We start from the raw sequence: 25,930 nt of genomic DNA, 5'->3' as shown, positions 1-25,930 counted from the left end.
TTCTCATTTTCCTTGGAGAATCACTTGAAATTAAAAGCAAGCAAACCAACCCCAAAAACAACCCTTCTAAGGAATCTTACTGAATAGTCTCTGTATGATATTATTTACATATACATGTTTGGGTCACTGTTTCCAAAAGAAAATAAAATCAAGAGAAAACACAGAGTTAAAAAAAAACCTACCAAGTAATTAGCAAATGAATTTGGTATTTAGACTGTTTCTTCCAAGACAATCAAACAAAAAATAAAGATTAAGATTCAAGTACTGTTCCTAAAGCTATTAGTCTTAAATATATTTTAAAAACAATCTTATTATCTGTTCTAACTTTAATAACTTACCCATCAAGCTCAGCAGTTTCAATGTAACAAAGACCATGGGGCTCACTACTTGATAGGAGAAGCAGGTCAGCCTGTTTTTAAAAGCAGGATAAAGAGTACTTGAGAAGGGAAGACTGGTCCAGAGTCTTCCATGCTGTGTCATCGCTCTACTACTAATGAGCCAGATGAGCCTCGGGAAAAAAGTGAGAGAGGTGAAATCCTGTTCCACCCCTCTGGTTATATGCCCTGAATCAAACCCTCCCTCTCTCTATCTATTCTTGTTTTGCATACGCTTGACCATCAGAACATAAGCAAGGGCAGAGGGTATCAAAAAACTCAGTAGCCACTCCATTCACTCTTTTTGCAAGAAATATATAACATTTGGTTTTCTTGCTTGAATAATTACTGATGACATATATAAAACTTTCCCCAATAATTAGATAAATGGAAATATTTACACGCATATACTTTCATTCCTTTGTATTATCAGTTAAGAGCAGGGGGCAGGCAAAGAGATGAGGAAAGACAGAAGTGAAATAGATGGAGGAATTTGAAAATAATAGATAAAATAAGTCAGGCAAGGAAATTTTAAAAAGAGAGAAAGGTTAAAAGAAAAACAAAATCAGATTATTTAGAAAAAAGAAAAAGATGGTGGGGTGTGAAGAAGAGAGAAAAAATAAAGCAGGGACTGAGCAAAGGGAAAGATAGAATAGAAAATTTGGTCAAAGACGGTAGAAAACACTCAGAGAAGAAGTAGTTGGTCTCTCACAGAGGTGAATCATCCTATGTGGCTGTCCATTTGAGCTTTGGAAATAACCTGTCACGATTCAGTTTTAGAAACCTGCTACCCCTCTACATTGGGAAGCTGTTTATTTTCTTTTAAGTTTCAAATTTTATATTAAAATGAGGGGTTTTGTTTCCACATCTTAGCTATCGTAAATAATGTTGCAGTGAACATAGGGGTGCATATATCTTTTTGAATTAGGTAATATTTTTGTTTTCTTTGGATAAATACTCAGAAGTGGAATTGTTGGTCCATCAATAGATAAATGGATAAAGAAGATGTGAACATATATATACACATATACATAAAACACACTCATTATTCAGCCATAAAAAAGAATAAAAGCTTCCATTCGTGACAAAATGGATGGACCTACAGTATATGTGAAATAAGTCAGATAGAAATAAGCCAAACTAAGTGAAATAAGTCAGACAGAAAAAGCCAAATACTGTATGGTTTCATTTCTATGTGGAATCTAAAAATTAAATAAACAAAATAAAAGAGAAACAGACTCATAGACATTGAGAGCAAACTGATGGTGGCCAGAGGGGAGGGTTGTGGGGAGATAGATAAAAAGGTGAAGGGAAGAAGAAGTACAAACTTCTAGTTATGAAATAAATAAGTTGCAAGGATAATGTACAGCAAAGGGAATAGAGTCAGTAATACACTTTCACAGTGACAAATGGTTACTAGACATATCATGATGACTATATCATAAGGTATATAAGTGTAGAATCATTATGTCACACACCAGAAACTAACATAATATTGTGTGTCAACTATACCTACTTTCATGAGAAATAATAATGAATAAAATAAAGATTCTTTTTTTTTGAAATTCTGAAGGGTTTGAATGTCTGAAAAGAACTGACTCGAATTTTAGCAATTTACTTTGACACAGCCGAACAATTTTCTAGCTACACCTGAATGTACAATCAGTGTTCCAAATCTGTGACATTTTCTTACCTTTGTGTTTAAAAATATTAGAATTGTGCCATTCTCAAGTCCTGACACTTAAATTTGGAATCAATCCATTCTTTTCATTGTCTCAAGCTTTTAAATTTCCAGCTCAAAAATAGACTGCATGTGTGTGCTTGTGTTGTCTAAATTGTGATAAGACAGGGTCTGGGAAGAAAAGCAACTCTAGGTATAAACAGACATCTTTCTCTATATTTCATAATTATTTTCAATCACAGATGATAATAATAAGAGAATTCTGGATCTTGTTTAAAATGATCTTTCTAAGCTTGAGGAAGGAGGGGCATCGGCCCAAGCGGCATGAAGTTCTATGACTATCATATTCATGGAAATTAAAAATGAGAAATAAAACCAAGGTGAATTTTCAAAAACTTTTTTTCCCTTTAAAATCATGATGAGTAATTTTGGCTCAAGGGAGGTATACACTCAAAAAGAGAGAGAGAGAGAGTGGTATACACTCTTCACATGTTCTCTCTATGGTGGGTGTGCTTAGTTTACATGGGCACAAGTCAGAAAAGGAACATCTGCCGTCACAGGCTTCTGTGCCCCACCCGCAGGTGAAGAAGACCTTCACAAGGCAAACCCATGTATTCCTCAGGCCAGGGGTGATTATTGGAACCCACAGCGGGGCAGGCGAGCGATCATTAATTCCAGCCACAATTATGTTCCTTATACCCCCATCTGTGCCTTCTTCTCTCAAGTACAGGTGCCGCATCCAGCGTGAGTATGCTTAGAGGAAAATATGTTGATTTGGACAAAAATCAGAAGAAAGTCATGAAATTGTGTGAGATTATAGGTATTATTTTTATTTAAAATTTATATTTTATGTCCCAAAAATGTATGTTGTACAATAATATGTACTAGATATATTATTATTGTTTATCATAATTAAATTGATTTGACAGAAAGATTAACAAAAAGATGGTTCAAAGAGGAGAAGGGAGGAGAATAATAATGAACCTCGTATCATTTACTCATGGATAGGCCCTGTTCTTGTTTAAAACAAAATCCTTGCCCATGTGTTCCACCCCCACAGTTAGTAATTGTACAAACACAACATGGGTCATTTATGTTTTTTCATATAGAGGATGCAAGAAGTTTCTACTTCATATAGATCAGGTCAATGTTTAAAAAATCTTCTTTCTCTAAAAATTTTCAACATTTTACTGTCTCATTTATTTTTTAAAAGGAGGGTTTGTTTATAAAAACTATAATGAAACAAGTAACTCTGATTTGAAACTATAAAACTTCAAATTACATGAGGACAATTAGACCCAAGGTGGCCTCTCTGAAAGGGTGTCCAAGAAGGGTGCAGAAACGACTAGATGAGACCTGCTAATGGACCCAGCAGAGCCAAAGCCTGCGCTTGCCAGGATTGGAGTTGAGGTCAAATTAGTCGTCTACCAGGGGTGTCCGACCTGTGGCCTGCAGGCTGCACGCGTCCCAGGATGGCCATGAATGCAGCCCAACAGGAAATTGTAAATTTACTTAACACATTATGAGATTTTGTGTGTGTGTGATTACATGTCACAATGCATTTAATGTGTGGCCCAAGACAACTCTTCTTCCAGTGTGGCCCAGAGACGCCAAAAGGTCGGATGCCCCCGTAGCCATTTCATTTAATATGCAAAGTAAAACTTTCATAAATAGGATTTTAATGATTCACAATGGTCAATAGAAATTTTCTGATTGTGATAATTCAGGAGAGAGCGCACGTTTTCTCTTCCTCTCGCCTTTTTCTCAAATATATGCAAATTAGCAGTATTAAGTCCATTATTGAGGGATAATATTCAACTTATAGGAGGACAAACCATTTTTACAGTACTCTGAAGCATTTCAGATGCATTTATTTATATCAAACAATTATAAATCTTTGTATCTGTTAATTTAATGCATCCCAGAGGAGATAGACACAGTGATGATCACTCAGCCTATCTAGGTTATCATGTTATTGAAAGTAGTTACGTATTATTTGGACTATAAGACACACTCCCCCACACACAACTTTGGGAGAAAAAGGGGGGTGCATCTTATATTCTAAATGTAGTTTACCTGGCTCGCTGAGGTGGGGGAGGCCTATGTTATTTTTGTTATTAAATATTTTACCACACTTTGTGCTTCAAAATTTTTTCCCTATTTTGCTCCTCTAAAACCTAGGTGCATCTGATGGTCTGGTGCATTTTACAGTCTGAAAAATTCAGTAATCAATATGCCTTTTAAAACATTTTATCATTGAAACTTCTTACAAATACATCTTGGCATTCCCCCTTTAATTAGTCTGTATTAGTATAGATTTAGTATAAATACTGCAATACATATGATATTTCAGTCTGAGATACATTTTTAAACAATGCTCCATACTCACGGCAATAAACTGGTTATTTTCTAATTTAATGATGTCTCCCACTTTAACATTCATCCATTTTTCTTTCTGCAGGCTGTGGACAAACACCAAATTAATTTTTGTCAGGAACAGAGAAGAGCAGAGGGAATGAATATGTTCACGATGAAGCCTCACAATGGAGGAACAAGAGAAACAGACCAAGCTCCTCTAGAATGCCCAGTTCAAAGGACCTTACATAACAAAATCTTTTACCTGTGCGGTGTGGGGATGAAGGCCCAGAGAACTCAACTGATCTGTCCAAGGATGCCCAGGGTGTTTGTGCTATCCCTGGGGCCTGGTTGGGTGCTCTTTCCACCACCCTATGGTACCGGCTTTATATAGTGGCTATTAACTCTTGCTTACGTTTCCTTGGCCAGGACATTAAGAACAGGAGGGATAAATTCAGTTGATGACATTCTTTTCAAACTCTATTAGTAATAAATGTTGAAATATCACTGCCATTGTCTCATAAGTCTGTATAACTGAGACAAGCAGTGAACAAGGAGACTGGGGCATGGATAGAGTGAGTGCCGGCAATAGCCAAAGTGCAGGTAAGAATAAATGCAAGAGAACAAATTTGGGGAAGGACAAGAACACGGTTGATAAAATAAGCCTCAGAAAATTGAACAAGAAAGACCACCTACAAATCATCCACAGCCCTATGGCCAAGGACAGACTTGGTGGCATTCTAATGTCGAGGGCCAGTAGCTCAGAATTGAGAACACAGCCAAGATGCTGCACTGCTTTCTTTGAGGCTCCTGTATATCATGGAGCCCTGAGTCTATCCTTCATCAAGTTCAAAAGAGTTTATGACAAAAAGCTATGGCATCTAGCTGGTTGGACCCCTAGTGACCATTTAGGCAGACAGGCCTCCTGAAAACAGACCACCTGTAGCGGTACACCATGATGCTAATCATTCCTTGTGAAATTCTCTGAAGCCTCCTAAACCAGCTTCGTTTTCCAAGTTGGAAGTCTTCATCACACTCTTTGTTCAGTGATTCCCTTTTGGGAGAGAAGGCTGGGGTGATAAGGCAGGTTCCCCAACAAGTTAAGGTGGGCAGGTTAATGTCATTACACAGTTTTTAAAAACAACCTAATTTACTTGTTTTATAGGCTGGAAAACAGTTTTAAATATTTATACAACTGCGAAATATGCCTCACACTATCAACCCTGCTGGGTCATTTGGCTTAAACACTCAAAGAATTTTTCTTTAATATGGATCCAAGTACATGTTGTTCTGGAAAATATTCAACTGCAGGATTTTCATCTCCAGCCAGAATTCAATCATTTTCCCAAAGCCATACTTCTCTGCATTTTGTCTAGTTCAATGGCAACAGGAGAACCTAGTGAGCCTTCTCAATCTCATTTTATTTCTCCTGGGGGTACCTCCTTTGGAGCACCATAGACACTTCTTACGGGACAGTATCTCAGGTAAAGTTGACGTGAACAGAGCAATACAGAGACTGCCTTTATTTAGGGAAACTGCACTACTACCGAATTGTCTGGAAATCACTATTGAAAGTGCATCTGTTAACAATAATATTGTAATAATTAACTATGGTGCCGGGGGTACTGGAAATATCCCGGGGAACACTTTGTAAAATATTCTGATTGTCTAACCATTATGCTGGACACGTGAAACTAATACAAAATAATATTGAATATAAACTGTAATTGAAAGATATTTTTTAAAAAAAGAAAGTGCATCTGTTTCAGGCAAAAGCTGAAATGATATTGTTTCATGTTCAAACTTGCATTCCTCCTACCTGAACATTAATAGTTCTAGAAAAGATCACACCTTACCTCTCCCATCCAAGAGGAAAATCATAGTGAAAAGAGAACACAACAGCTCTTATACTTTTTTATTCTGGCTTATTCTACTACAGTTGTTCCTATTTTTTCCCCTTTGCTATCCTCCATCCAGCCCACCCTCCAGTCCCACGGTCAACCCCCACACTCCTGCCCATGTCCCTGGGTCATTCATACATGTCATTTGACTAGTCCCTTCCCCTTCTTTCCACCATTGCCCCCCTCTTTCCTCCCCTCCAGCAGCTGTCAGTCATGCTTTTGACAGTTAAATCTGCATACATAAGTAGCAATAGCCACTTTTGATGGAACAAATCAAAACCTGAACTTTCTTACTTAAATTCTAACTTGTTTTCTCTAGTTCAGTATCGTAATGTTTTCCTCTATAAAACCAAAGCATTTGGAATGATATTTTAAAAGGAGTGATATCAAAGAGAATTACTTGAATTAACTTTACATTTGGAAAAATACTAGAATAAAATCTCCTTAAGAAAAAAAAATGTGCAAAACCCCAGAGCATGTAAAGAATCCCTGACATGGAACCATCTGATCTAACTGTGAACATGATGCCCTATGGGGACCATACAGAGGATGATAAAGCAGAACAAATCTTCATGCCCATTCCCCTCCCACCCACCTGTGCCTCTACCTGTATTTTAACCTCTACTTTCCAACTTATTAAATATTTCCAAAAGCAGAAATACATTCAAAATAACTCGTTCGACAGTGCTTTGCTAAGATCTGACTAAATCTGCTCATGTCATTTGATAGTCCAAGAAAGCAGAAAGTACCTATAATCCCATGTGAGGCCAGGACCCCTTACTATGTATCACTGTAGTCCTTTCTTTTTCTCTCTTACCACCCTCTACCCAGAACGTACACCCATCAGTCTCTCCAAGCTCCTCTTCCCCAAAGACCGATTTGTTATTCCAGACATCCTGCAACACCTGGGCTACCTTTGGTCGCCTAGCCCTCTCCAGACGTCCCAACAGGACATTGTCCCCTATAGAGCACTCCAAAGTCTTATGACTAACAATACTTGCAATCAAAAACACTTTCTGGTATGTATGAACTCCATGGGACACACTGTCACCTCAGTGGGCCATGGGCTGTGGAGAACCTTCACGAGGCAGCAATGCAGGCTGACACAAACTTTTTCTGAGCTTTAAACAAAATGCTGTGAAGGCACACAATCACCAGAGAAATTTTCTCCAAAGAAATATTATCTGAAACTAATTAGCAGTCTGTCAAGAAACCACAAACAGTATCTCCTAGATGTTGGTCCCAACCCCAGCACTATTTAACTGTCTCATTATTTACCCACACGATGGACACACAGACACATTGCTTAGACTTGTGGACAGCACGCTGCCAAGAAGAGAATATAACCCTTACAAAGTAAGGTTATGATAGTCATCTTATGGCTAGAAGGTTACCAGAATCTCAGTGAAGAGTAAGAGAGAACAAAATAGGTTATTTTGGAGAAGGGAAAGTAACAGTCTACAGATTCCATCAGAATTTTAAAGAAAAAGGTCTGGATATATTGGTAAATGATAGAAGTGCATGATACCTTGTTTAAACCCCCTTATCTGAATATATACCTGTAGAACAATGAATGTGTATAATACAATCAAATGAGAGTATTTTTTAATGTTATTTTCTATTCTATCTTACCAGGTAGATGCAACCACACTTAACTAGGACTTCAAAGATATATTTCAGGCCCTGGTTGGGTAGTTCAGTTGGTTAGAGTATTGTCCCAATATGCCAAAGTTGTGGGTTCAATCCCCAGTCAGGGCACATACAAAAATCAACTAATGAATGCATAACTATGTGGAACAACAAATCAGTGTTTCTCTTTCACTCTCTCTCTCTCTTCCTCCTCTTCCTTAAAAAATCAATTAGAAAGGAGATATATATTTCAATGAGCACTAAGGGTCATGGCTAAGAAGTAGCCAAACTTACCAAAAAGTGCAAACTGGCTAAGACCTGAAAATGCATTTAAATCATCTATATGTTAAATTCCGCCATTTTCTTGTCCTACCAACTACCTCCACCACTGACAGCACACATAAGACACACCAGCAGGACAGAAGGGCGGTTAGGAAGGTTTGCTTTAAAGCTCATCCTCAAAATATTTCTAGACTTCTTCTAATATTTTAGCTTCTATAGCGACTGCATTTCATCATCACCCTAAAAAAAACTAAAATGGACACTCCCAGCTCATCATGTGTTGTGCAGCTGTTCTAAGGGCTCATGTCTGAGGCAAGTCCACATCATAGTTCTGCGAGGGGGACACAGGATGGCCTCATGGGCTGTGACAATGACACTTAGCTCCAATGCTTGGCACAAATTGTGCTTTTACTTTTGTTGGGAAAAGCCCTTCTGCTCTCATGGAGGAACTGCAGTACATAACTATTCTGAAAGCAAGTTTATGCATTTAATTCCACTGAATCAAGAAATTCCAAAACTCTAAAATATGCATATTTTATTTCAGGTTTTGAAATGGACATCATCAATTTAATCCTTATTCAAACCAGGTGTTTCAAAAACAAACTAGGTTATAAGGTAGCCTTTACCTTAGTAAAGTCACAAACCAATCACTAAAAAAGCCAAAATTCAAGAAAAGAACTCATAAAACTCAAATTCCAAAGGCACCATAAAACATATGGAGTTTAACTACCACAGAATAGTGACGAGAATTACTTAGAGGAAAGAATTTTTTTAATACACTCATTAACTATAGGCCTACCTCAGAGACATTGGGGGTCACTTCCAGGCCACGGCCCTGAAGCGAGTATCTTGCAATAAAACAAACTGTAATCTTTTGGCTGGTGGAGGATCTTGCCTTCAATTTGTAAAAATGTAACATCCATGAAGCCCAATAAAACGAGGTATGCCTGTGTAATGTCTACTCTCAGATCATCAGAGAACTTGAGTTCTGAGAAAAGGTGGGAAGACAGAGCAACCACATCTAACATTTGTTGATCAATTAGTCTGAACCTGCATCTTCCTGATACCACGTAGCATCCTACGAGCTGCTAGGCTTTGCTGAGAACCTTCTTGAGGAAATGCAAGTACAGTGAGGTGGCACCTACCATGCTCCACGTCACTGAAATATTGGCAACAGAGGCTACAAATCAAGTGTTGATTGTAGCCTTGAACATGACACCAAGCCCATTGCTGAAGCCTTCAGGGACACAAGGAAGAGCTCTTCAATGGGCTCCTCAAGGGTATGTTCATCCCTTCCATAGTCTAATGCTCCTGACTGCCCATCAGCAATATAGATTCCTGATAATTTCCTCAAAAACTACAGAAGACATGTTGGGGACTAGAAAGAGAGATAATAAAGATCAATATTACTGACCTCGATATTACATATACTAAGCACGGTTTCTTCTTTGACCTCAAGTTCATGTCAGACCTAAAACATACAAAAGTATTCTTCTTCTCATGCAGAGGTAGTTTCATTATTCACCATTGTTTCCTCGGGGTCTAGAATAATGCCTCGTACACAGTAGGCACTCAATAAATATTTGTCGAATAAATGATAAATAAACTAATGAATAAAAATAATTGTTTCCGAAAACATTTGTTGAATGATAGCATTTCCTGAATGCCTAATAAGAATTATAGCAACCAACATTGACTTAGTGCCTACTGTATGCCAGGAATATGCTGATATCTTCAGTAAAGGATTGTCAAATAAAATAAGTGACACCAAATTTAGTGTGATTTTAAGATAAACAGCAGTTAATTTTTAGTATGTTTCATGTAATATTTGGCAACACTTACACTAAAATATCATCATTATCTGAATTTCAAATTTAATCAAATGCCTTATACTTTTTTAATTTCTTATTGCTGTTCAATTCCAATTGTCCCCATTTTCCCCTATTACTCTTCCCTGCTCCACCCACCCCCACCCCCACATTCAATCCTCCCCCATTCTCTTTGTCCATGATCTTTTATACCTGTTCCTCGACTAGACCCTTCCCATTTTTCCCCCCATTATCTTCCCCCTCCCCTCTGGTCACTGTCAGTTTGTTCTTTATTTCCATGTCTCTGGTTCTATTTTGCTTGTTTGTTTGTTTTGTTGATTAGGTGCCACTTATAAGTGGATCTAAAAAGAAAAAAACCGTGGCACATTTACACAATGGAATACTATGCAACAGAAAGGAAAAAGGAACTCCTACCCTTCATAACATCATGGATGGACCTGGAGAGTATTATACTAAGTGAAATAAGCCAGGCAGAGAAAGACAAATTCTCTATGATCTCAGCTATAGGTGGATGCCTCATATTTTATTTTGCTACATCTAACAATGATGTTCATGTATTTTATCTCATTTTATCCTCACAGCAACCCTATGATATAGACATAAGCTGCTACTCCCATTATATAAAATAGAAAACTGATATTTTGAGAAATTAAAATATGTGGCTTATTTTTGCAAATCTATCAGAAATTTAAAGGCTGAGGGGGGATGGAGGGATCAAGCAAAAAAAAAAGAAAGAACTCATGGACACGTACAACAGTGTGCAGATGGTAAGGGGGTGGGTGGTAGTGAAAGACGGTTTAGAGGGGATAAATGGTAATAATAAAACACAGTAAAAAATAAGGCATAAAATGAAATTTAAATGCCTATACACTTTGATATAAATATCCCACTTTAAAGAACTGATTATACAGGTGCTCAGAGGATAATGTACAAGGATGGTTGCCGCAGTATTATTTGTAATAGCAATCTATTAGACACTCAGTGCCCACCGAGAAGGATTAGACAGGCATAGCTTGGTCAGCCTGTGCAGTCATGGTTCATCTACTCAATGGAATACAATGAAGCCACAGAAAGAATAAGATGGGTCTATATGTGCTGACACAAAGTATTCTTTTTTAAAAGATTTTATTTACTTATTTTTAGGGAGGAGAAAGAGAGAGAGAAACATTAATGTGTGGTTGCCTCTCATGTGGCCCCCACTGGGGACTTGGCCCACAATCCACTCATGTGCCCTGACTAGGAATAGAACTGGCGACCCTTTGGTTCACAGCCCATGCTCAATCCACTGAGCTACACCAGCCAGGGCTGACATAAAGTATTCTATAAGTTACATTATTAGGTTGAAATGAGCATGTGCAAAACACTGCATATGCATAGAAAGATTCTAACAGTGTTTTGAAGCTAAGGTACACCTACGTATAGTTCTGTGCATACCTGCAGAGAAAACATCTTCAAAGACACACAAGAAACTGTTGAGTGGATGCCACAAGACAAAGGAAATAAAGAGAAGTGAGGTGAGAGGGGGGCTTCATTTCACTGCATACTGTTGTGTACTATGTGAGTTATATTCAGTACATGAATCTTTGCCATTATATATAGGTATTTTAAAGGCCAAGTGAGGAGGAAAAAGGGAAGAAAACAAAACTCTTCCAAGGTCACATGTAAATGGCAGACCTGGGACTGGAATCTGAGTCTCTAAAGCTCATGCTCTTGATAAACCTATACTTATTGCTGTCTTTTACTCTGTTTTCCATGATACTTCTGTAGTGCCTGTTTAGAAGAAGAATAATGGGCCCTCAGGAGCTGAAGGGATGTGATCACAGCTGTAGTGCATGCTCTCGGGGTTAAAAACCAGGAGATCCGAAGGCCACTGGCAGTCCTGGACCCAGGACACAGATGTTCAACGAGCAGCAGCAGTGTCTGGTTCTTTTCAATCCCACTGCTGTCAGAGTCATGCTGGAGTAAAACACACAGTTTGGCCCTTATCCTCCGACAATAGACTGCTGAACAGAATCTCATTACATTGAGAATAGCATAATACTCATATCTTTGGAATCTACTTATTTTGAAGAATGCAGATGTTTCCCTCCTATGCCTTCCTTATTAGCATGGTGCTTGTGCTGAGGCAGGATCACAGGGGAGGTCTGTGGTCTGCTGTTGAAGATGCTCTCGCAGCAATTTTGCCAGGGCAAAGGGTGAGAAGAAGAGAGATAATGAAAGATGTAGTCCTACAGCATGGACAATTAGTTCAACAATTTGCTGAGAAAAAGTAATCAATCTTAGAGATGTCTTGCTTAATTTTCATAAATCCTGTCGTGCACTAGTCAGATGCAGAAATACACACATAAGGTACCCTTCCTATTTTGAAAACAGAATGATCAATTCACTTACTGTTACCTGAACTGTATAAACCTACTGAGAGTTGTGCAGGAATTGTACTCTCTTTAATCATTTCCCTGAACTGAAACCCTTCTCCTAAATCAGTCTCTTAAGATCCTTTGTCTTCTGTAAATTCTTAGTAGAATTCCATTAATAGGTGGCAAGTAGATGATGAGACCACAAGGAAATCAGAAGAAAATTATTTCAAAAGAAGACTATTACACCTGCTCTCCCGTATGAATACTAAAGGAGATACCATAGATTGACTGTGGGGAAAACAGAGCTATTTAGGTCAAGATCAGACTCCTCAGCAGCAGTTTCAAAGGGAGCTCTCTGTGCCAGAAGTTTATTGGCAAGTACTCCTGGGATTAACACCTGTGAGGAAGTGAAGGAAGCACAGCTGGGCAGAGGGAGGAAGTCGGCTGTTGATGCAGTCACAACAGAGGCTCAGCCAACACCATGCAGAGCTCTGGGGATGGAATGTGCTTCAGGGTTGGATCTAGGGGACCAGGCTGGATACCTTGGCATTATTCAGCCTTTAGATGCAGTCTGACCCCAGCAAGAAGGGGTATATTTGAGCAAAACAGCTCTTCTCAGCCAAGGGCAGTTCCCAGAGAGGCCTGACAGTGGAGGGTTGTGTGCAGGCAACAACTTTCCCGCCCCCCAGAGTCAATGGGAAACCACAAAGGCTGTGGAAATACATCCTGCAACGTCACAGGGGAACATGGATAGAACAGGAGAGCATCCTGTACAAACTGCAAGTCCGCTCCCCAATTTTGCTATCAACATGCCATGTAGTTAGAATGTTTCTTTTTAATTCTGAGCTATTTTACCTCTCCTGAGTTCCAATTTCAATTCTATAAAGTCAGGATGAGCAGCTGCCATGAGTCATTGTGTTCCCCTTACCCTCCATTTTAAAACTTCTCAGGAATATTTTGTGAAACTTTGGGTCATCCAATTTACTCCTTTTTCCAATGATTAGTAAATGAAGTTGGAAGATAAATTTTTAGTATATTTCCATTTTAAAAAGTCTACAGATAGTCACTAACTACCCAAATGTCCTAAGAATGATGTGTATATGGGGAGGTGGGATCGCTGTTTCTGATTACTCCTTATACAAAGAACATATTTCAATGGAAAAAAATTACAAGCAACCATCTTAGCCTGAATAGATCAACCATTGCCTACTAAGTTGCCTACTTTATTTTGAGAAATCAGAGAATATGCTCCTATTCAGCTCAGTAGTGAATAACAACTTCTTCTTTTGAAAAACACCCCAAAAGAAGATAGCTCCCAAATGGAGGAGAATGGAACTTGAATATCTTGGTTCCAGGATAAAAAATTTTATATTGTGTTTTCCCATTGCCTCTAGTAATATTTTAAACCAACTTTTCTATATAGAGCCAAGTTAAGAGAGAATCAAATGTCAGAACCAAAAGGCAGGAAAAAACAATATTAGTTTCTTAACATGACAAGTAATATTAGTTTTCTAACATGACATACAGGCCATATCAACATAGACAAAGCATAGGCGTCTCTCAGTGGTGTAATTTGGTTTTGCCCTGATCAGAGAATCTAGTTTTCTGGAAATATCATTCCGAGTTTTGGAGCCCAAAGTATAGGATATCACTGGAATATCATGAGTTTATTTACTTACTACATTTGCAGACATACTAAATCCGAAACACTTTTTAAGAAAAATTTCAAATATTACTTCAAAATAGGTTATACTGTTTATCACTTTGAGTTTCTTGGAAATAGGACAGCATGTAGGCAGAATTCTTAATTATATCACCACCAATCAGCATGTGTGGTACTATCACTCTTATTTAATGAGTTCAAGGCCACCACATACACAAAATGAGCACTCTGAGCCCAGCGCTATGCTGAGTGTTGGAGCTTCAAGGGGAGTTAGATTCAGATTATGGTTATCAAGAACCTAGAGACTAGTGGTAAAATATAAATCTGGTTATTAAATAACTCCAATTAAATCATCTTGGCTCTCTGATACCTGGAGCATGTGGATAGTCTTCCAGTCAGCACTGAAGAATACCTGTACTTCAGGAGAATGACCTCAGTGTTAGATTGCTTGCCATAGAGCTGTCATCAAAAGCCCAAGAAGAAAACGGATAGACCAGAGAAACTGTCTAATAAAGGATGCATTAACTTTCATTCCTCATGATATTCCCGGCTTTGTCCCCTTATACAATGACCTCATCAGAAAACTATATGTCTGGACTATATTACTCTGGTCCCTCCAGACTTGGCTTCTCAGAATCATGCCTTAACATCGTACCAAAGAGATTTTAATCAGTACTTCCTTGTGGTCATGAGTAAAATATCTCTGGTTTCTGAGGCTTCAATCATTATGTCATTCATGTTTCTCCCAAGACCAATATAAATCTTACTGCTCACAATTACTAGAATGCTTCCTTTCTGTGAGCCATTGGTTTTATACCCTAGACACTTTAATTATGAGGAAAAACAAAGTCCAAGGTAATATTTCAAATTCATCGATGACAAATTCTAACAGATCATTTAAACAAAAACTAGGAAATTTTATAGTAAAGACACTGACCTTTGAAGATGACATTATAGGAACAATCTCGATGCTAGCAAAAACAAAATGCTCTTCAGAATGGACCAGAAGTTGGAATCAATTTTTTAAAGACACTGACATTCTTAAAGAGAAGAATTCTGACCTCTTGCTGATAACAACAATGATGAAACATAGTAGAAAGAGCTTGTGACATTAGAATGAGAAGACAAGGACTTGGGTGCAAGTTCACCCAATCAGCCATGTGACTGAGGCAAGGAGGTGACCATCATTGGAAATACACACAATGACCTGCATTAATGGGTGCCTGCCAATCCTTCAGAATACCTCTTCAGTCATAAGACTAGGATATTGAGGCCTAGCTGGTGTGGCCCAGTGGATTGAGTGCCAGCCTATGAACCAAAAGGCTGCCAGTTCAGTTCTTAACTGGAGCACATGCCTGGGTTGCAGGCCAGGTCCCTAGCTGAGGGTATGTGAGAGGAAAACAAATCGATGTTTCTCTTCCTCTTTTTCTCCCTCTCCCCCCCCCAACAATAAATAAATTAAATCTTAAAAAAAAAAAAAAAAAAGCCCTGGCTGGTGTAGCTCAGTGGATTGAGCGCGGGCCTGTGAACCAGACAATCGCGGTTCGATTCCCAGTCAGGGCACATGCCTGGGTTGCAGGCCGGTTCCCTGCAGGCCAGTTCCCAGCAGGGGACCCACGAAGGCAACCCTACATTGATGTTTCTCTCCCTCTCTCCTTCCCTTGCCCTCTAAAGATAAAAACGAATAAAATCTTAAAAAAAAAAAAAAAAAGACTAAGGTCTTGAAAATGGGATAAACCCACCTGACATTTAAATACCTATCTATTATAGCATCTATGAGCTTCATATAAGATAAATTTACTAAAGAATTTTGTAAACTATAATGTATATTTTTAAGTATTTTGATTATTTTTATTATTATAAAGCACCTCATTATAAGGATAGTACATTTTGATTTCTATTTTAAGTCTTCAAATTATTTCTTTTCATCTTATTTATTGTCTATCTTCCCCACTGGACAGTAGGCTCCTTATGAGCATGGACTCACCTGTGCTGCTTATTTCTGTATCCCTGATACAGAGAGATCTGATCAGATCACTGGAGAAGTAGGGAGGGGCAGTAGGAGTTTGCAAGGCAATGGTGAGCTGTCTAGGATGGGGTTGGCTGAGAAGCTGAATGCCTCCAGAGCGTGGAAATAAAAAGTGTGCCAGCTGCCTGGGTTTCCCAGCAGATGGTATTTTGGATGGGAAGAAACTGTGGGTGCAGGGTAGGATTGGGCTGGCCTGGCAGAGTGTGGCAGCTTTATTATTTGAGTGTTCTAGAGGGAATAGGTTCTGAGACAGAAGCCTGACAATCTTCCAAAATTGTGTAGCTTTTGTATATTAGGATGTTTTAGTTTGCAAACTAACCCTATAGAAATAAGATAACTAAAAAATAACAGGGACATGATAGGAGAAAGCAAGTGTTAGAGTTTAGCCTTAATTGATAGGCTTAAGTGATTAAAACTGTGACTTGATAGCCTTAAGGGACTGCTTTGAACAAAGACTTTTTTCCTTTATCACCAAACCTTTGTCTCTGGAATTCTGCCTAGAGGGTGGCAGAAAGTAGCAGGACCCCAACCACTATTCAGTAACATCCGCTAGTATGTAACACAGAGCCTGGCACATATTAAGGACTAAATACTTATTTGTTGAATGACTATTTGAATGGACTTATTATTTACATGGTAAGTCCTACTATATGCTTAACAGATTTAGCTCTAGGGTTGAAGTAAAAATTCTATGGTTAGCAGAGACTAGTGGATTTTGTTCAGATTTATTTGGGGACTAAGAAGTAAGAATGCAAAGCATGGAAAGAAGGTAAGGATCAGAGGAATCATTGCAGGACAAAATATAACAGTTTAGAAAATAGAAGCATTATTCATTTTCCTCAAAGTGTGTACTGCTGACTTACATTTCATATGAATATAATGCACATTCACAAAGATGCTAACTTCCTTCATGTCTTTAAATTTCCAGTTTCTTTATTATGATCTATGCCTTCAGTGTTGCTGGTTCAAAGAGTAAGTAAACTCTGCTACACTCAACAATCACTGGGCACCTACTACGAGCCAGGCAATGAGCCAAGAACTGGGGATAAACACAGTGTGGTTCCTGGTGTGAAGAGGCTATGGAGTCAAGGGGGATACCTAAAAAGGACTATTAGAATGCCATGCTTAACTCTAGCCTGGTAACATGTACATGCTGTGGGGGCACAAAGAGGGTAGAGATTGTTCTGCCCACCTGAAATAGATATGAGAGGGATTTCCAGAGATGGACAACACGGAACCTGAGCCCTGATAGATAAAAGAGGGAGAAGGGAAAGAGCACATCACCAGTTTAAGCAAAGCAAGTAGTTCCGTGTGGTTGTAGACAATGTTAGAAATGCTGGCTGGAAGTTTGATAGGAGTAGGTGCTAGGATGGTAAGGGATGGTGAGGGGAGATACTAAGTGGTTTTTATCATGAATCCATTTTAAAATACTTTCTTATAAAAGAAAACTGTTAGAAACATTGATTACTTAGCACAACTCAGTCCCGCTTAGAAAACTACGCTCAGAACGTACCCTATACCAGCAAAGACCCCAGAGCCATACCTCTGAACATAATGCAGGGTGTCATGTTTTCCACTGGAGGAATTTATTAGAAGAAAAAAAAATCTCAAATAAAATAAATTCTCAAACAGAACACAAAAAAGTACTACAGACCAATAGACAATGAATATAAATAAACAAGTCACTGGAAAGAGAAATAACACAATTAATAATTACTCGAAAAAATAATCACCTTCACTACAAATGATAAATTTTTAAACAACAGGCTACCTGTTTACACTTAGCCAGGTGGGCTAGATAACATTCAAAGCTGCAATGGTGTGGGAAAAAAAACACTCATTTGTTCGCATGGGAAAATAAATGAACACACACTTCCTAGAAAATAACATATATTAAGATTCTTTTAGCCCTGGCTGGATTGAGCACCAGCCTGCGAACCAAAGGGTGGCTGGTTTGATTCCCAGTCTAGGCCACATGCCTGGGTTGTGGGCTGGATCTCCAGTGTACGTTACATAAGAGGCAACCACACGTTGATGTTTCTCTCCCTCTCTTTCTCCCACCCTTTCCCTCTGTCTAAAAATAAATAAATAAAATCTTTTTTTAAAAAAGAATCTTTTTGAAAAGACAAAGTCTCAACTCCCTACAAATATAGCCCAAAGAAATAATTAAAGATGCATATGAAATTTACATACAAAGATTTGCTGTGAGAGGTGTTCATTAAAAACAAAATTAGACAGAAGTTAATTATCCAACAATAGGGGAGTGATGGAGTATAGCAATCTATTATTCAGCTATTAGAAATGTTTTCAAGAAATTTTTAATGTCATATATGAGTTATGACAAAATCAAAAACTGGAATACAAAATTATATCTATTGCATGGGTTCCTTTGTATAGATGCATATTTGCAAAATACAAACAAATACAAGGGATAACAGTTTTCTTTAAAAAAATAGAAATTTTTACTTTTCTCAGTTTTGATTTTTTTATTTGATTAATTTTCGTTAAAGCCTGAACTCCTCCAGAAAACTTTTCTGACTCCTAAACTTGAGGACTTTTGTGGCAGCCCCTGAATACTCCCATCATCATACGAACTATATTGAAACCATCCACTTGTTTATTTCTCTCCCCACAAAATGTGGATCCATGAAACCAGCAATAGTGTGTGAATCAGCTTTGCTACACTGAAGATAATATTTGGAGAACTAAGAGAGACCTAACCTTCCCTCTCTGGCTCAGAGCAGCCATCTGTCTGGTTTTAAGAGTAGAAGTGGGGTGCTTAGCAGTAACTGTAACACTATCCCCTGCTCCTACAAGGGGCATAAACTAGAGCTCCCAAAGTAATCTACTACTCTGGACGCTGCAGGCCTAGGTAACCTTGGCTTCTGGTGAAGGTCCTTGCATATCCGCTGGGGCGCGCCTCAGACCACTGCTCTATTAGTCCCTGGAACAGCTGAAAGCTTTGGGTTGAGGACTGCTGTGTCAAATAGGGGTTCCATTTCTTATGTTTTGGAGACCAGAGGGATGATGAAGGCCTTCTAACGCATTCCCTTTCTTTCTCTCTGGCATTTCTCAAATTCTAAAGACTCTAGGATTTTCTGCTCCCCAGACATATCTAGATGATGCCTTTTGTCTGGAACAGACTCCAGTTTTCTCTACTAGGAAAATGAAGCCTTTCTGCCAAAAACTTGCCCTTTTACTTGCTTTCTGGGAAATGCTCTATATTGTGTGCTCCACCCAGCTCCGGGATGGAGTTTTTTGCTTCAGAGCAATGACAGGCTGGCCTCACACTCCCCTAAAACCTCTGTTTTCTAGCTATCAGAGGGTTTCAGGCCTTAAGATTTTATTTATAACCTGCAACAATATATCTAAGTATGTGTATAAGCAATCTGTTCTTTTTAAAATTTCTTTCCTAATCACAAGAGCCACTGCTGGGAATTGTATTTTCAACTTGGCTAATTGGGAGATTTCATGCCAGAGATGGTGGCCAATAATTAGGTACCATTTGAGCAGTTCGACATTATCAGTACCAGATTTGAAACTGAACATCAACAAATGTTCCTGCCAATTGTAAGCATTTATCCTGTGGTCCTTTGCTTATTTATTTGCATAAGCTCTGCTATGATCTCTACTTCTTTAGACATCTAAGTATCCTAAAATGCATTCTCTACCCTAAAAGGCCCATATTGAAAACTGTTTTCCTATCATTTTTTTGTATCTCAACTCCAGTTTTTATTTTCTTTTCCCTAAAAGAGGAGTGAGAGATGCTATATTAAAAGAGGACAAAATTTGGAATACAAGAGGAAAACAAGAGGAATCTGAAGACATTTGCCAATACAGAATAAAAGTGACAGTGTCTCTGTGACTTGGCACCTACCAGAATTAAAGCCAAAACCAACAACAACAACAACTTGTAAGGAACTACTTTCTATGACGAAAGGTCAGGTAAGAAAGGAAACCACAACGAAGAAAATGAGCATACGCTGAGCAAGGTCTCTTGATGTGGGCAGTGATGCTGCAGAACATGATTAGGTACTTGGTGGGGAGCAAATAAAGGAAGCCATGTCCCTTTTCCTAGTTATTCTCTTTCTTGCTCTTACTGGAAAATTGCACTGTTATTTTTGAAATGTTAACCTATTTCTATCACCCAAGTTTCAGAAGAGAGTATTAAGTGAAAGAGGGCAAATTTCCTTGAAAATCATGCATCTAACAGATTTACTCATGGTTCATAGCTGTGACCCCAAAACCTATTTCTAATAAAGCAAGTGTTGGCAGAGCCGAGTCCTCAAGGGGGTTAAATCCTGCTCATCCGGCCCCAGCTGATGGAGACAGTAAGCAGATTGTATGATAGAGGTCAGTAGTTTTCAACAGATACCTAATAACTGAGTCTAGAAAGGGTGGGGCAGGGGGGAGAAACTCAGCCCTCTCCTTTTGGCAGAAAGCTTTACTTTTTTACATTTTAAAACTATTTACAATTCATATGGTTTCCAGACCTGCTCTCCAGAAGCAAGGGCACAGTTCCCTGCCTGGGTCTCTCAGCTCTCCACATGTGATTTTTCAGGCAACCAGCCACATGAGCATTTGATTTGAAAATTAAGCCTTAAATTTAGCAGTGTGAAGGGAGAAAATATGTCTAAACAGAAATGCTGGGTAAGGAGCAAGGTGACCAGATGAGGCAAGCTGGGTTAACAGGATTTGCTAAGCCAGGTATTTCAAATAGTCCTGTTAGAGGCAAATATCTGATGTGGAAACAAGGAAGCCCATCTCCGCATCTCTGTCCAAGTGTCTCTGGCTGCCCAGGTTCCCACATGTTTGCTTCCTGACATGCTGCAACCAGGGGGTAGCTGCTAAAGAAACAGCGAGCATTGTTTCAAATACTACTGCCTTGAGCTCTGATAAGTTAGAAGTGAAGCCCAGCTGGACTTAATCCTCTCCCTTTCTTTAAATGTCAGACAGGGTCCCATGCACATTCAGGTGCAGCAACATCGGGGAGACTCCCAGTAACACAGAGCACTTGGATTAAAGATGGGTCTCGTTTCCAAATACCCCACAGCAAACACCAATCTCAAGTGACAATGACAGCAGACAATGATGTTCACAGAACATGTACTATGTGGACACCTCCTCCCACTCCACATTAATTGTAGGGAAGAAAGAGAGGAAAGGGATGTACCTAAGAGATATTTTGCTCTTGCCTCAAAATGATTTACTGAATTCACTTAAATGCATCTGGCAGGACACTGTTCAGTTAAGTGATGGGAATACAGAGATTGTTTCAGCCTCCAGTAACTTGCAAGAGTGTAAGGACAGACAAGTAAGGTCTGGCAGGTTCTGGACTCTGGCTGCTTTTCCAGCCTTATGTCCCACAGCTCTTCTCTCAGCCTTACTCTCCATGCTTCTGCCACTCAGTCCCTCATAGACCCCATCCTCCTCCATCCACAGAGCCTTTGCACATGCTGTTACCTTTCCCTGGAAGTGTCCTCTGCATCCCATCACCCACACTTGCCTGATCAACTCTCTCTCTCTCTCTCTCACAATCTTGTCCTTAGCAGCACTCTTGCCTCAGCTTGTAATGAAACACTACTCAGCATGACTACTTGTCTATTTGGGTTTGTTGTATTCCCAGCACCTAACAAACATCAGCATGTGAAGACAAATAAATGAAAGAGAAGGAGACCTTTACGACACTGCCTGCTATGACAGAAGTGAGCACAGGATTTATGGGAAGATCAGGTCAGGGCATTAACTCTGGCAGTCTCATGCTTTGAATCATCTCCTGACACTTTTTGCTACAATTTTGTCCATCTGAAATACATCATCTTCATTTTTGGAAGACCCCAGGTTAAGGTTGCTCTCTTCTTTCCCTAATCCATTCTGTAATTTATTGGCTTATGTCCAATTCTCCTCTTCCACTGTCTATTATTATTTTATTATCATTACTATCATACCCACCCTTACGCTTCTAACCTCCCATTTTTGGTTAAATATTTTTATCCTGTAGAGTCTCTGACTTCCCTTCTCGGGTGCCTCATCATGACAACAATGCTGTAGGGAGTTACAGAGTCTCAGTATTTGAGGACTGGGAGGGACCTTGAAATGTCTAGCCCAATGGTACTCAAATTCCAATGTGCATAAAAATTCCACTAAGTGATAATCAAATAGAGTCATAGGCCTCAAACCCAGAGATTTTGAATCTGGAGGTCTGGGGAAAGACTCACGGATCTGTGCCCCAGTAGATTTGGACCCAGGCAGTCCTCAGCTCTCATTTAGAAAAGCACCAAACAGTCCAATGATGTCTGCCACAGAGGATGAGGGGGCGGCCAATAACACGTGCTCCCCCACCCAGCTTCATCCTGAGCAGCACTTGTATCTGTTCTGCATGTTAAGATTCCATATAGGATTTCATTTGAAAGGGCTCTGCTGATTGGAAAAAGAAGAATTTGAAAATGACTAGCATCCAACCCCCTTGTTTTGCAGCTGAAAGAACCGAACGAAGTCCATGGTTCTCAGTCACACAGCCAATTAGTAACAGAGCCAGCACCAGACCTCTGTCTTCTGATACCAGGCTAGTGGGCTTTCCCCAACAGCCTCCTGCCTCGAGGTACAGGACAATACAGGTTTCAACAGTGCTGCATGAGCAGTCTATACATGAAGACAGCAGGCGTAGCTGGACCACACTTTATCAGAGCACATAGCTGTAGTGATGAATTTATGCTAGCTTATCTATCTGTATTTTTCAGCCGGCATGTTCTTAGCCTCCCTCTGCACTAAACCTATGAGGAGCTAGTCATTCTTCATAGCCTAAATCCTTCCCTAATCCTCCTATCTCCCCTCTCTCTCTCACCCCATCATTCAATTAGCTTTTCAATGGCTGATACTTGCTGGGAGCCAATTCTTTCTCTGAGACAACGATAGCCCTGCTACCACCCTCCCAATTTGTGGTGGGGACCTCCCAAGTGAGTGTTTCCACAGCATCTCAGATTTCCTTTTATTATGGCACTTACTACCATAAAAAAAGTCTTTTTATTTGTCCATCTCTTCCCCTAAGTCCAGGCTTCTTGAGGGGAGGAACATGAATCCCTGTCTCCCTAGCACCTAGCATAGTGCCGGTACAGAGGAGCGTTACACAACTGAGGCTGAGAGACAGATGGGTGAGTAGTTAACAGAGATCCCTGCCACTACTCTCAGTGCCCCTGTGAAATTTCTACTTCGAGTCCTGATGCAGGCTTAATACGTGTGACTGACACACAGAGCAAATTAGATGATCAGATAAAATTCATTCCTAGTTGCCAGCATAGCCCCTTCAATCTCACTGATGTTTGTGTGCTCTTTCCCGAGAAGCCTTCCCGAATTGAATTCCATTTCTCAATACTTCACTTTTTTTCTTTCTGCTCAACTTCTTCACCTAGGGCTTACCACAGGACTTTAGTCAAATTTAAAATCCAATAAATAGTTATTTTGAATAAAGACTCACTTCTTTTCTAAAGCTTACAGAAAGCAAACTTTATTACATATGTAGTCTCCATTTTAAAATGCTATCATCTTTCTTCACATCTTCAAAATCTCTTCTTTCTCCATCGTTATAGTCCATTTTCCTCCTTCTGCAATGTTGAGCATCACCACCCCAATTCTACTTTCTCTTTCTTCCTCACCTCTAGTGACCAGCCCACAGTGCTACAGCCAGAGTTCCCTTTCCATGTGTTGTTGACGACACTCTTACAGCCCCCAAATCTCCCAAGTGCCTTTGAGTCTTTTGATCTAATTTAAAGATCATTACTCTTACTTCCTATGCTCTCTGCCCTGCTTTTTCTTCTTCTATTATTGCACATCTAATGTTTGCCAGAAATCAACAAGCAGAGATAATTTTTTAAATTCCTGGCATGGAATAAGGAAACAGATCTTATTCCATGGGAACACTACTCAAGTTTAAAGATGGTTGGTTTCATGGGTCCCTGAGTTACAGTTGCAAGGCACCATTTGCAGCCAGGTTCCCAAGGCCTGCTAAGGTTCTCTGCCACCTGACATTGTCTCGTCTGCAGGGATTGTATTCCAATGAGAATTTTCAAAAGGTGAACATTCCTAATGAGATGAGTCACTTTGCTCACCGACTTTACACGTGATTAAAAACAATAAAATGCTGAGAGTATTGTGGCAGTTCTAGAGATAAGCCAAAGGCATACTAAGTAAGTATGATTGCATTATATTTGGGGCAGAAATTAAGTTTTATTTAACTTTGCATTCCCAGCATATAGCATCCTGCCTGACATATTAGTAGGCATTTAATAAATGTCTAGTGAGTTAAAAAATGAACAAGCAGAACCTCTCAACTAAAAGCTGACCACAAGTGAGCATTCATTTCTTACGTCAGCTACACCAGATGACACAAACTAGGTGGTTTAAAGCACCAAAACTTTATTCTCTCACAAATCTGGAGGCTAGATGTTCAAAATCAAGGGTCATCAGGGTGGCACTCACTTTGGGGGCTCTAGGGAAAGATCTGTTCCACACCTCACTTTCAACCTGTAGTAGCCCCAGGCGTTGCTTGACTTGGGACAGTTTAACTCTAGTCTCTGTTTCCATCTTTACATTATCTTCTTTGTGTATTTTCTTTCCTTCTCTTAAGAGGACACTTGTGAGTGGATTACTCACATGACCTTATCTCAAGATCTTTAACTTAGTTACATATGCAAAGACTTTTTTTCAAAGAAAACACTCAAGTTCCAATGGGCATATTTTTGTGGGGACGGAGACACCATTCAAACCACAACAGTAAAATATAGTAAAAGCTCAATTAATTTTTAAGTGACTATTCTTTGGAAGATTTGAAAGGATAAGACAAGAGGAGAAAGCAAAGATGAAGAAGGAAAGGGAGCAATAAAATGCCTTCACAAGTTCATTTTGGTTTTCTCTTAGTTGGGTAGTAGAATCAATAGTAATTTCTATATTTTCTTCATACTCTTTTTTAATTGTTCTTAATTTTCTACCAACAGCAGACAGATAATTTAGCAATCTAAAATGCATGGATGAAATTAACCCACTGATATTATCTCAGGATACTTAAAGCTAAATGTTCCTGTAGTAGAAATGTGTAAGTATTTAATCAACAATAAGTAGTTAATGAACAAATGCTGTTAATATGTTTGTTTGATTTGGTATAGACAACATGTGGGCTATGATTGAAACCAAATTTACTCCCTATAATATTATAATCTCTTTTCTCTTTCATATTTTAAGATCTTAAGAGAGCTTTACATTATGAAATCCTAAGGCCTTTGTAGTTTGAGTATGGGTTTGTTCTTTCAAAATAAATTCTAGATGTCTTCCCTATGACAACAGTGAAGAGATACATAAATCTATTTTTTAACAAAAGAGAGAATTGAGTTTTAAATGTTGCATAGAGCATGGTGTAGTTTAAGCTTTCTTTGTCATGAATAGGTGGGTCCTCATTACAGAAAAATCTGCTATTTCGGTGAGCAGCTGTGATGGGTTGGAGTTCAGAGCCAAGGAAGAACCAAACCACTCTGAGTAATAAAAGGGAGATAGATATCAGTGAGAGAGCTCTAAAAGGAGCAAAAGGGAGCAGCTAACATCTGGATTATATAAATTTTAAAAAGAAATTAGGAGATGCCACTGAAAAGCTCATATGCAGAGTTTTGAAAATATAATTTTCTGTTATTTCAAGATGTACCTCATTTGGGGAAATAGTCACCATTTAGAAATTTAACACTTTAAAAAGTTATATTTATGCACCATAATAATTGATTACAACGGAAAATCACTTATAAGAACCTTAACAGTGTCACGACTCACACACAGAAACCAGCCGCTGG

The 25,930-nt window shown here is 39.0% G+C and overlaps 1 protein-coding gene across 6 annotated transcripts in view; it reads right to left on the bottom strand.

Moving 5' to 3' along the window:
• The window catches only part of ATP8B4 (ATPase phospholipid transporting 8B4 (putative)), a 234,997-nt gene that overhangs the window by 107,856 nt on the left and 101,211 nt on the right, over positions 1 to 25,930 (bottom strand). For all 6 annotated transcript variants that reach the window (XM_037156463.2, XM_037156465.2, XM_037156462.2 and 3 more), the window contains 2 exons: positions 4,445 to 4,517; positions 339 to 409 (listed from right to left, as the gene is read on the bottom strand). In XM_037156463.2, the coding sequence (XP_037012358.2) occupies positions 339 to 409; positions 4,445 to 4,517 (144 nt within the window). The remainder of the gene's footprint in view (positions 1 to 338; positions 410 to 4,444; positions 4,518 to 25,930) is intronic.

This window comes from Artibeus jamaicensis, unplaced genomic scaffold (assembly GCF_021234435.1).
Source record: "Artibeus jamaicensis isolate MK-2021 breed Jamaican fruit bat unplaced genomic scaffold, CSHL_Jam_final contig_548, whole genome shotgun sequence".
Taxonomy (NCBI): Eukaryota; Metazoa; Chordata; class Mammalia; order Chiroptera; family Phyllostomidae; genus Artibeus; species Artibeus jamaicensis.
This window is presented reverse-complemented; position numbering and strand designations above follow the sequence as displayed.